The 13935-nt window shown below is 33.0% G+C and overlaps 1 protein-coding gene across 4 annotated transcripts in view; it reads right to left on the bottom strand.

Moving 5' to 3' along the window:
• Positions 1–512: 512 nt before the first annotated feature.
• LOC145269481 (matrilysin-like) overlaps positions 513–13935 on the bottom strand; it is a 67339-nt gene continuing 53916 nt past the window's right edge. For 2 of the 4 annotated variants that reach the window (XM_080125203.1, XM_080125205.1), the window contains 3 exons: positions 4024–4128; positions 3712–3860; positions 513–694 (listed from right to left, as the gene is read on the bottom strand). In XM_080125203.1, the coding sequence (XP_079981329.1) occupies positions 610–694; positions 3712–3860; positions 4024–4128 (339 nt within the window). In that variant the 3' untranslated portion in view covers positions 513–609. The remainder of the gene's footprint in view (positions 695–3711; positions 3861–4023; positions 4129–13935) is intronic. The other 2 variants (XM_080125204.1, XM_080125206.1) reach the window with 1 other exon arrangement.

The raw sequence follows: 13935 nt of genomic DNA, 5'->3' as shown, positions 1-13935 counted from the left end.
GGGGGGTGATATATACTCTTTATATTTAGGTATTTCAAAGCCTAATGCTTCTCATCAGAAAAGGGCAAGGTTTCAAATAATTACAATGCGACATCTAATATATATATGTATATATATATACATATAGACACTTACATGTATATATAAACATATATATAAACACATGTATTTATGCATATATATATATATATATATATATATATATATATATATATATATATATATATATATATATATATACAGGAGGCGCCTGGCATTTCCCGGTTGTAAGATATGCTTAAATATGATAGTTTAATGTATATGATAGTTTTATTATGTTTGGAACTTTATAGTTATATAATATATATATATATATATATATATATATATATATATATATATATATAGAGAGAGAGAGAGAGAGAGAGAGAGGGAGATAATAACTTCTTTATAGTAAAGAACTTTACAATGGCAATGAATTTTCACAGTCGACTCATTTTCACTAAATTACAAATAAAAAAATGTAAACGTGATGGCCGTTTTGTTTTTCACATTTTATTAATAATTTATAAATATAAAACGGCAATTCGACATGGATAAAAAGCCATTGTTTTTACTGCTAAATGACAATTAAATTGGACATTTGTTAAACGCCATATATGATGGGACTCCGGTATTGTTCAAAATGCGCTTATTGTTTAACATGTGGAACGCCCTGAAATGAAGAAGAAGCAAAAGAGAGAATATATACCAAATGCATGCGACAGAAATGATGGCCACAGCAATAAATATAAACTAGTGTCGACGTAGTTTCTTCGGCAAGAATAGTATAAAATCGACAAATGTGTAAAAACATGTTATATAAATTGATGAAATAGCTAATTTTTCAATCAAATCGATGGATTGTTTTCTTCGATTGGTGAGTAATAGCGATTGACCTGGAGGAAGCTACACATGCCTCTCGCAGCGACTTAGTTCACAATATATATGTAGTCCACATTGCACTGTAGAGAACTTACTGTTGGTTATATAAAATGATTTTATATATAATGGTTTCATTTTTATTAAAAAAAAAATTACACGAAGGTACTTTATGTACCCTACAGTGTTCTTAGATAGGTTTTGTATCGGAATGTCTTTGATAAGTATCAATAAACAAAATAATCCAATGAAAGAAGAAACAAGCGATTTTTGAACAAAGTTAACACCTTACACAACCTAACATCACAAGTGCACTTCAGAAGTTTTTTCATCATACAAATAGAAAGGTCAGATATATAAAATCAACAGTAGGTTCGCACAATTTCACTATAATACTTGATCTTTTCATTTTAAGCTTAAATTATAGGCATTATTACCGGTCAAGCAGTAAGGTTTGGCATAATAAAATCAACAATATGTTATTTGATATGACAGAAGTGCGTCCAAAATGAATTTTTCTGTTTAAAGCACAAATGAACCATGATACTTGACTTTTGCATTTTAAACTTAAATTCAAACCATTATATATATATATATATATATATATATATATATATATATGTATATATATATATATATAAAAACAATTTCATAAGATTAGCAGTAGGTTCTCTACAATGCAATATAGACTACAATATATTGTGTATAAGTAACTGCGGGGAGGCATGTGAGGCTTGCTCCCGGTCCACCGTGATGGGTCCCCAACTAGATCAGGCAATAAATCGATTTGATTAAAATTATCGATTTCACCGATTGCGATGACAATAAAAATATAGGAGTGTAAAACATTCGTTGATCATCATTCAATCCTGGGTAACGTCGGGTCTTCCTGATGTTGCTATATAGTTATGAGCATGTTTCGGTCAGCTAGTTACCATTAACTAGGAACCTCTTCAGGCGATAACCTCGGATTATACAGGGTGTCTCAAAAGAAGCTGATGGTCAAAAAAATTCATAACTTCCTAAATTTTTTAATATTTTTCTTTTATTTTTTTCAGAATAATCCTTCCAAGGTCATCATAAGTTGTTACACTACCAAGAAGCGGATATTTATGGTAGAGTCGTATTTTCAGTTGAATGAGTCAATATCAGAAACTCAAAGAGAATTTCGACGAAACTTCAACACAAGAAATTCCCTTATTCCAATTGCAAACAAACCAGCCACAATAAATGCCCTTAAAAACAATATAGAGGAGGAAATTAGGGCCATAAACCCTGAAACATTAAGTGATGTGCTGGACAATGCCCTGCAGAGAGCACAAGAGTGTGAAAATGAAAATGGTGGACATTTGAGAAACATCATTTTTCATAACTAAAATTAGACCTTATGCAAAACATACCCTAGATTAAGTTGTATAAATAGCATTAAAATAAGTAGACTATGATATATTACTATATCTCCAAAAATCACGGAGAGGCTCCTCTACCGACATATGAAAATGGGTAGGAAAAAATTTAAATATTGAGGAAGTTAATCAAATTTAAAACCCACCAGCTTCTTTTGGGACACCCTGTATATATATATATATATATATATATATATATATATATATATATATATATATATATATATATATATATATATATATATAACTACTTAATTTACTCACATAAAATTAATATACGAAAGTATATATTTATGCGTAAGCTTTAAGTATTTACTTCAAAAGTGCTTAATACGTAGGTAGAGCTAGTTAGTAAGTTATAAAATGTATAATTAAATGATGTATAAAATGTATAAAATGTATTTCCGCGTTTCATCCACTTTAGGATTCTTCAGGCTTATGCACGAATTTTGTGGTTGTTTGTCGTTTTTATATGTTCCACTTCTATTGAAATTTTAGTAAGCCAATCAGCTTACTAGTATCCACCGCGCCCTTCCTATCAGCCAATGTGATTGCGTTTATCGGACAAAGGCCTATTTGACCTCTGGTTGACCTGTTCCTTTGTGTGTGCTCTATTTAGCCCGGATATTTAGCTTATTGATCTGTTTTAAATCTAGGTTAGTGTTTTTTTATGTTAGTTTATATATAAATATATATATATATATGTATACACATATATATGCCCATATATATATACATATATATATATATATATATATATATATATATATATATATATATATATATATATATATACATACATATATGTGTGATCGTTTTATGTATATTCATTATATGTATGTATATATATGTATATATATACATATTCACCAAAGGGCGAATGAACTCTTTTTCTGGGTCAACGGCCAACTAGCACCGTGTATATTTGTGTGTGTGTATATGTGTATTGGGGTAGAGAGGGCTCCCGTAAGCCGTGGTGAAGGCAACCTTTCTAGGAGAAACAAATCTCTAATTAAAAAAAAACATAAAGCGGAAGACCAGTACCAGCATTAAGCTGGTCTGCAGTTTAATTTGTTGCTGGCTATCTTGCTCTTCCTTGTTGCTGAATCTCAACATTATTAACCGAGAGAGAGACTTAGCTGTCGTACAAAGCTAAAACTCTGTAACATCATATTTGTATAGATACTCCCTCAGACATTTGGGCTCATGGATTTTAAATGTCTGGGGGAGTGGCACTCGTCTGACAAGACGTTGCAATCATCATCATATATGTGCATATATATGTGTATACACATATATATATATATATATTTATATATAAACTAACATTAAAAAAAACACTAGATTAGGGAGACTTGTACATGAGCAAAGATGGTACGTTTATTTGAACTGCTAAGATACTCACTGTTTTTCCACTATGAATATGATTTCATGATCGGACGAAATGGCCGCATCGAGTTTGTTGGGAATACCGTTGAATAACTTGTTAGCAGGGTCACCACCGTCCGGAGATACATCTTCGAAGTACGTCATGAATTCGAATAAAAATCCATGCTGAAAAAAAAAATGAAAACAAAAATAAACATGTAAACCTACAGACCAGCTAATTTGGGTGTGACTGACCCACGTGTTACATTAAATATCCTGGAAACGGTCCGCGCATGAAGATCTGTCGATTAGGCATCTTTTTGTATCTAGGTGAAGAGTGAAAGCATACCTGAGATGTTGGATGTAGCTGGCTCCTTCTTCTCCTCCCAGAATGACGTCTTGTTCTTTGAGGGTCAGACATGGTTGGAATCTTCTTTGTCTTCAGGCCCGTTTCCTTTAATTAAGGCAGACATTCAATGCAGACACAAAAACAACGCACGACACAATTGTAATATATAAGAAATAGTCTTATCTGTTTATTTTACAAAATATATATATTACAATATATTGCAATACAATTTACAGATCATAATTAATTTCCACAATCAAATTAACAATAAGCTATTCAAAAGAAACTAGCCCTTTCTAGTGCTGAGGGAGAGGGGGTGCCCTTCCTCTCATTTACGGAGAGACAAAAATATACGTCTTACCCCATGCTGTCCGGGCGAAAAAAGAGAGATCGAGAAAAGGAAAGGAATTGTGGTATTGTTTATTTTTTTTTTTTGTATACCTCCGCTTACCGCCAAATCACTTCTTGTCCATGCTGGGTGGGGGTGTTAACAACAACCACAACTGGGGCAGGAAGATATAGTGCCACAAACATACGAATAAACAAATTCGTAAATTAATGAAAACATCTACACGATTCGTATTATTTAGTGTATTTATTTGATTAAGTGTATTACTTAAGGGGGCGGTTCATCAGGAATTTGTTTACGTTGGACTTGAAGACATCCAGGTTGTAGTCAGTTGAGAAACAGGCAAATGGAAGAGAGTTCCGCGGGCGTGCAGTTCTAAGAAAGAATCTTTGTTCATGGAATCTACGTTTTGGTTTTGGCACAGATAAAGAGTGGGAAAAATTATTGACTGTGGTTTCAGCTAGACGGGTGCTTATTGTTTAGTATCGCAAACACATTTTTATTAAAGATGAATGTTACTTTATGATATCTCATTGCTTAAATTTAATGTAACACATTCAATGCTTAAAAGTTACAACAATCAAGACCTGATCATTTTTCATCATATCCTCTTATGAAACTTTTTATTGAAGAGGTTCATGGTAGACTACATTTTTTCTGAACTTCTTGTCCGACTGATAGAGACGTAGAAGATGCCGTGACTGAAACATTCCGATGTCAACCCTACGTCGATTGTTTTAAATGTCTGACCTTGACTTTTATTTATGCTCATTGCAAAACACACCTTCACAGGAAACTGGTTGGTTGGTTGGTTGGTTGTTTTTGTTTTACGGCATATCAACCTTTTTCAGGTTATTTAATGGCGAATCTAGTTATTTTGAGGAACGATTTTTAATGGAGTATATTTGTTTTTTTAAGTCGGATTCTATTTAACCCATAGTTGGGACCCTAACAGGTACTACCACTCCGGGTCAGAGTGGACCTGAGAGCAATGGCAATTAAAGGGTGGCTCCACACTCCCCAAGGCCAGAAAGGTGGGGCCTCACCATCGGATATAGTTTTAGGTCATATCCTGGACCACAGGAAACTGGATACGGAATTTAAATGGAAGTTCCGAGTCAGATGGAACTAAGGGGATCCTTGGCAGTAGAACTGTTTCGTTTTTGTATGGACCACAAGAAAGGTGATCTCAATAACATTGGTGTGCAATCTGGTCAGAACACATCTGGTTCCGTTGGTTCTTTTTGACAGCTCCAAGAATCGAAGAATTATAATTGGGATCCAATTCTGAGATTTAAAATGTGAGGAGGCATTCCAGATAGTTTCAAAGAGTTTAAAAAATTCTATAGGGTAGTGAACAGTTTCATCTTCATTAGTCGCCGAATCAACTGACTTGTATTCCTTTGAGTCCCTTGGAAGATCACCCATTATCCAGTTCTTCAAGCGATTCACATTGTTGTTTAATGGCGAAATATAGCCCTCTTAGCAAGCCACTTCGGTGATTTTTCGTTGTTTTTCAGGTCTGGGTAAACTTTGTCTTTCATTTGATTCTGATTACAGACACGTTTACAAAGCTCAGTCGGAATTTATAGGAACATGCCTTTTAATCTAACATGAATTTGAGCAAACCGCACACACATCAATACATACATCTTTTAAACAACGCATCGGTTGTCACCCTTGTGGTAACCGCTTTGCCCACCAGGTGGCGCTCTCCATTTCCTCTTTCGTTTTCTCTCTCTCTTCTTTCTTTTCCTATTCGAGACATTGAGCTGAGAACGCGTGCTTTCCTTCGATTCGAACCTCCAATGTGAGTGGCACCCGAATCACATCCACGCCTCGACAGGGTGGCACATTCTTAAGGTAAGAGCAATTCTTACACACACAAGGAACTTTCAACGTATACTACGAACTCTCGTATTTATACACGCACACACACACTTCAACGAACATTCCGACTTTCATACATGTACGTGTCGTGAGCTCATACTTACAACAATTAACTTAGTGAATGACGTACATTCACATACACGCGTGTACACGAAACTCTCTCTTAATGTTCTCGCCCTCTCTAATTAAATAAAACATCTTATATGTACATATGTAACTCAACTCTTACGTTATCATTCTTAACGTTATTCTTTTTAACGTCTTTTTAAATGTGCTTGCAAAGCATACTTTTCATTATATATTATTCCTTAATTGGAATTCATTTCTGAGATGAGCATTATATATATTAATTTATTTTTATTTCGGACTACTATCCTCATCTTTATTAGTTGTTGTTTTCATCTTTATTGGTTGTTGTTTTTTCACGACGTTTCGACCAACTATTCCTCTGGCCTTCGTCAGGTGGTAACCTCGACGGATAGGAACTTCGAATCTCCTGGTGATGAGACGACAACAACTATGGATGGCAGTGATTGCTTGGAATACAGTTAGGAGATTCGAAGTTCCTATCCGTCGCGGTTATCACCTGACGAAGGCCAGAGGAATAGTTGGCCGAAACGTCGGGGAAAAAAACAACAACTAATAAAGATGAAAATAACTAATAAAGATGAGAATAATAGTCCGAAATAAAAATAAATTGATATATACTTTTCATTGTTGATTATTTTTTATCACGTTGTCCTAGCAACGACGACCTCCAACTATTCAGCTTATCGAACACGCAGCCTATTCCAGTAACCGGTTTATACTCGCAGCCTACAAAGAGAGGATCCAGCTATACAACCGGTATATAAACTGCACAACGCCCCCCCCAAATCTTAATTGTGTCAGGTGGAGAAGCGGTTGGAAACTGATGCAATTTGGAGAAGTCGGCTACGGCTTTGTTTCCAGAGATATGGACTCTCATATCAGTAGTCAATCTCTTCATTATAACGTGCCTCCAGAGATAAGACTGCTTCAAACCTGCATTGACAATGTTTACCCTTGTGTAATTTTGAAACACTACGAGGATATGACGGAAATCACCACAAAATAAGGTTGGAATGCCACCTATGGGATACTGGTTTCCTGTGATGTCTTGCAGTGTTCGGTTAATTTCTTCATAAGCACTCCTGTGTCTCATGGGGCCTTCATCTACAATGATTGCTGAGGTGTCTCGAATGACATTTACACAGGCTGAGGTACCAGTGATTTTTCAAACTGGCTGATCAATTCGATGAGTATCCAAGGGTATTTCAAAAGGACCGCGAAGAGTATCAAGTAGAGTGGCAGCAACACCATCTTTCCCCTGGATCTAATCTTTGCAAGGATTAAATTGATTACAAAAGTCTTGCCTGTGCCACCTGAAGCATTAAGAAACATCACGTTTTGTTCATTTCACCTTGCGCTTCCAACATTACCATGAAATAAATTGCAAACTTCTCATTGATAATCTATTAGTTTTTCTTGCATATCTTCTGCTTGTAGGGAAAGTTCTTCGATATTGTAATATACTTCACGTTGATACTCTCTTGCAAGACTTTCATCTCCTCCATGTCTCGGTGCAGGTAATTCATAGCTTGCCAATGGCTGACCGCACATAAGGAAAACTTTTTCTTCAATTAGGCAAAGAGTTTTGTTGTAGATGTCATCATTAAAATCTGCTTCTGGATTGTAAACTTCTTGCCTGCGTTTGTAAACGGACCATATCTTAAAAAGTGTAGTATCTGTTCTGATACTATACTTCTGCTGTTCTATTCTCGGTCAGTAAATGATAAATCGTTCGAGACTGAGGCACTTTAAATTATTGCTCCTCTCCAAAGTATTCTCTTTTGGAAAGCTGGATTTTACCCGCATTAAAAACCGAGCTTGTCTCTGACTAACTTTGTTCTCCTGGGGATGCAAATAAATAAGGACATCATTAAAAATTAGTTTTCTCTATCCCCATACCACCCTCTGGTAGCGGCATTTAAAATAGTAAAAAAAAAAAATGATTTATTTTTTAGTAGAAGTAATAAATTTATCAATTTATGAAATCGTTTGTATTTCTTTAGGCCATATACGCAGTTTGAAGTTTGTTAATCACTTTTTCGTAAAGAATGTTTTCAAAAAAAAAAAATTTATGAAGTACATCGTCGTAGCAAATTTCTGTTTATGGAGCATTTATGTAAAAAAAAAAAAATATGAAAAAATAGATTTTGTTATATAGAAAAGAAAACCGTATATTCCTTTAATAATAAAAAAAAAATTACGAGATGCATCGTTTTAAAAAGAAAGAAAGAGATCACCACACACACACACAAACGCACGCGCATGCGCGCACATACACACACATATGCACACACGCACGCACACACATACACACACAATCACACACACACACACGCACAAAAACAAAAAACAAAAAAGTTTCTTAAAATATTAAAATACACATACACACACACATACACACACGCGCGCTCGTGCGCACACACACACGCACGCACACACACACGCACGCACACACACACATACACACACATACACATAGGTGCCACAGGACTTATGAAGAAGAACCTGAAGTCCCACCTAACTAATATTCCTGGTGAACCAAGTGCAAAAGAGATTCAGACAATTGCACTTAAGGGAACAGCGAGGATACTAAAAAGAGCTCTCGGTTGGTTTCAATAAAAAAGCGGGGCAATGTTGGCAGCTGGTTTGGCTGCCCCATACCCGGCATTACAATCTTCAAAGGAAGAAAAATAAAAAAAAATAAAAATAAATAAAAAAAACACACGCACACAAACAAAAAACAAAAAAAAAAGTTTCTTAAAATATTAAAATAATACCTCCGGTTTTCAACGCAAAATAACAAAAATAAAAAATAGAAACAATAAATCAGCTTAAAAGAATATTTCTAAATAAAAACAAATTACAATTTAATAATTTTGCTTTTCAATTTTATCAGATAGTTTTAATTGTGTTACCTGTTTTGCAAGAAACAAATCATAAAATCAATTAATAATATAAATTCAATTGAAATATGTTACAAATTAAACATTACAATAATAACGTACATAAATGTTGAATACTAGCATGGGTGCCCGGCGTTGCCCGGGTGTTTGGAGGTGTATGCTGATCAAAAAAAAAAGAAAAAAAAAGGGGTTAATTTTTTTTAATTTGATCCCTATTATGACCCCTTAATATTTATTGTTTGGGCTCAAGTCGAGTTATTAAGTTAGATCCATGGCCAAGTAACCTATATCTAAAATTTCAAGTGTTTAGACCCAAAATTGTCGGAGGAGTTTGGTAGAGTTCTCAAATGTTAAATCGTTGAACTTTGGCCCCTTTAACAGCAAAAGTTCTGGCCGAAAACCGATCACATAGATTTTTCCAAATCTCAGTACCCTGTATATCAAATTTCGAGTCTGTAGACTAAAAATTGACAAAGTTATTGCGTAGGGAAATGTACACAGACAAACAGACACACAGATACACAGATACACAGACATGTTCACCTTTATATATATATATATATATATATATATATATATATATATATATATATATATATGTGAAAGCGTCTGTCTGTCTGTGTATCTGTGTGTCTGTGTATATACATTTCCCTACACAATAACTCTGTCAATTTTTAGTCTACAGACTCGAAATTTGATATACAGGGTACTGAGATTTGGGAAAATCGATATGATCGGTTTTCAGTCAGAAATCTGGCGATTAAGGGGTCAAAGTTCAACGATTTGAACTCCTCCTACAATTTTCGGTCTAAACACTTGAAATTTTAGATATAGGTTGTTTGGACATGGATCTAACTTAATAATTCGACGTGAGCCCAAAACAATAAATTTTAAGGGGTCATAACGGGGGTCAAATTTTAAACAAGTGATCACATTTTTTTTTTTTTGCTTAACAGACATCTCCAAATACCCGGGCAACGCCGGGCACCCATGCTAATATATATTTCTGGCCGAAAACCGATCCCATAAATTTTTTCAAATCTCAGTTCCCTTTATATCAAATTTCGAGTCTGTAGACTAAAAATTGACAGAATTATTTCGTAGGGAAATGTACACACACACACACACACACACACACACACACACACACACACACACACACACACACACACGGACACACAGAGACGTTCACTTTTATAGATATATAGATTGCTGAATAAATTCTCCGTGAATATCGGATAAATTAATATTTGCAAAATAAAATTTTTTAAAAATCTATAAAACACTAAAATTATACTTGAAGTTATTGATAGATTCTTTAACCATTTTGATGGGGAGATTGTGGAGCGCATGTAAAATGGCACAAATGGAAAAAAAGCACAAGATAAAAATCTTTGACAATATTTATCAAGGGAAAACATTAAGTTTGTAATTTAAAAAAATAACTTATATCTATATTTAAAAGCAGATGAGGACCCTTAGCTATACCCCTTCAATAAAATGAGATTTTTTAGGTGATTGCGTGAGAATATTTTGAAAAAAAATATATTTTAGAATTTAAAGTGGGGGATAATTTTTGCCTATAAATTCATTAAAACGACCCCTTGTTTATAGGACATTCTAAATTTTTGGGAAAGGTAACTAATCTTTAATACACACGAAATCCATTTAAAAAGTAAAACATGCAGAATTTATCTCCCATAGCAAAAAAAAAGAAGAAAAGAGAATGCTAAACAATCTGTAGTCCTAAACCGTAAAATTTCGAAATAAGGGTGTTACATTACATTAAATTGGGCAGCACTTTTCATGTCAATCACCGTTCACAATCGAGCATATTTTTGTATGCTCTAAATATTTAAAAAAAAATAAATGAAGCAAAAATATGATTTAAATATTTGCCAATTATCTTTTTATTTTTGTTTATATATATTATTTTTACTTTTCCAAACAAAATTAATGTTAAAATAATATCTGTTCTGATACTATACTTTATATTTTACGTTCTTGGTCTATGAAGGATGAATCATTTAAGATTGAGGATTAACAAAGATGTTGCCACAATCCAGAATTCCTCGTTTTCGGAGTAATGGAGTGTTCACTATCAACCTTTGTTATCGTAGGAAGGCAAGCAAATGTTTTGTTTTTTTTCACATATGGAAAACTTTCTTTTGGTTTTTAATGTTTGCTGAATAAACTTCGCTTAGGTGTTAACGTATGCTGCATCTTGGAAAAACTGGTTCACTCTGATAAATAAATGGAATAATAAATGTGTAAAAAATAAATAAAATCATTAATGTTGGCTGTTTGGGGAGGCAAGTAAGTAGGAACAACACAGTCATTTGTTAAAGTGTAAACTAGTAAACAGTTGAGAAATTGTAAACAATAACAAAATCAAAAAATACCTTATATCAAACGCAGTAAAATTCAAGTATATTTTATACATGCTTACACGGTGTTTAGATCCTTTTTATTTTATTTGTTTTAGCTGTCTTTACAACAAATAACTGGTTGCTTGTCGCTTAATCATTGGAAACTTCATCCTTGAAAAATTGTATAAAAAACATATGTGAAAAACTAATCTAATATACGAGTGGAAAACAAACCCTAACTCTAAATTTGGGAGTGCAACTCGCACTTAGGGTTAATGTTAGAATAAGTCGTTTGTTTACAGCTTTTGAGGAAAGCCTCACTACCTGTTAACCGATAAGTGGCCATTTGTTTTTGTTTTTTTAAATTCAGTGTGTTTGAAAAACATATTTTGCAATTTAAAAAAACAACAACCTTAGTTTTAGAACGTTAAAAGTATGCGGGTTGGTAGATAATTAAATACTACTGCGTTTGGTATAATTTTTTTGTTTGCTGTTGTTGTTTGATTTTTTGAAATTTTCGACTGTTAAATTTTCTACACTTTAAGCAAACTATTCAGCCAATTTTGGTTCTAAACACGTCAAATTTTGGATGTGGATTACCTGGACATGAGTCAAACTTTTTAATATATATATACATATACACATAAAGTTATGAACAGTTCATAGGGCCCGAGCTAAGCCGAGCTAAACTGCTAGTCTTTCTCTCTCTCTCTCTCTCTCTCTCTCTCTCTCTCTCTATCTATCTATCTATCTATCTATCTATATATATATATATATATATATATATATATATATATATATATATGAGTGAAAATGTCTGTGTATCTGTGTGTCTGTGTACATTTCCCTACGAAATAACTATGTCAATTTTTAGTCTACAGACTCGAAATTTGATATACAGGTTACTGAGACTTGGAAAAATCGATGTGATCGGTTTTTGGCCAGAAATCTGGCGATTAAGGGGTCAAAGTTCAACGATTTGACCTTTGTGAACTCTACCAAATTCCTCCGACAATTTTGAGTATATGCACTTGAAATTTTAGATATAGGTTGTTTGGACATGGATCTAACTTAATAACTTGCTTAATAAATATTAACGTCATAATAGGGGTCAAAGTTAAAAAAAATAGTTATCTCTGCGGTCTCTTCCAAATTACTCAGACAATTTCTGGTCTAAATATTTGAAATTTTACATAAAGGGTATTCAGAGATAGGGAACGCTTTTTCATCAGTTTGGGTCGAAAAGTTTTAGTTACCAATAGATAAATGTATGTATGTATGTCTGTTCGCATGTCTACCTTAAACTTTCAAAAGGGACGACGGATTTTACCAAGATCAGTATCGTTTTACAGTTCGACCTTTCATACGACAAATATCGAAAAATTAGCTAAAAACATTAAATATAAATATCTTCCTCTTCAACTAGGCACTTTTCTACATGGGGAGTCACTTTTTTCGCCGATATTTTTGAAAGTTCTCCTCTCCTTTATATTGTCTAGCCTTAATTTTAAAAAATGTCGCTTTCGGTTTGGTGGTGGTCGTAACAGCATAAACGTTAGGTTTTACCCCGTTCTTTTCCTCCTTTGCGGTACGGGTTCGAGCCTGCCTTCCTACTACCACTGTTTTTTTTTTTTGCTCAACATACACAATCCAAACACCCAGGAAACGCCGGGCTGAAATGCTATTATATATATAAACATATATATATATATATATATATATATATATATATATATATATATATATATAAATATATATAGATATATATGTATAAATATATATATGTAATGATATATATATAATCAATAAATATATAAATATATATATAAAGTATATATACATACCAATATATATGTATATACATATACATATATATGTATATAAATATATGTAAATATATATATATAAAAGTATATATAAATATAAATATATATGTATATAAATATATGTATATAAATAAATATATACAAATATATATGTATATATATAAATATATATAAATTTATATATATGAATATATATATATGTTTATATATATATATATATATATATATATATATATATATATATATATATATATATAAGCATATAAAGGGTGGGCCAAAATAAGGGTCCTATCTTTAAATTTGAATAACTTCCACAAAATAAAAATTAAACTCACCAAACTTTATGTGTGTGTAGACTGACCCTTCCGAGATTTTTTTGAAATAAACAAAATAAATTTTGGCCGAAAAACACTTCTTAAAACTTACATGAATTTATGAATTTTTTAAAATAGTACCCTTATTTTGGCCCACCCTGTATGTATAAA

The sequence above is a fragment of the Euprymna scolopes genome, chromosome 45 (assembly GCF_053919585.1).
Source record: "Euprymna scolopes isolate OS-2025 chromosome 45, ASM5391958v1, whole genome shotgun sequence".
Classification (NCBI taxonomy): domain Eukaryota; kingdom Metazoa; phylum Mollusca; class Cephalopoda; order Sepiida; family Sepiolidae; genus Euprymna; species Euprymna scolopes.
This window is presented reverse-complemented; position numbering and strand designations above follow the sequence as displayed.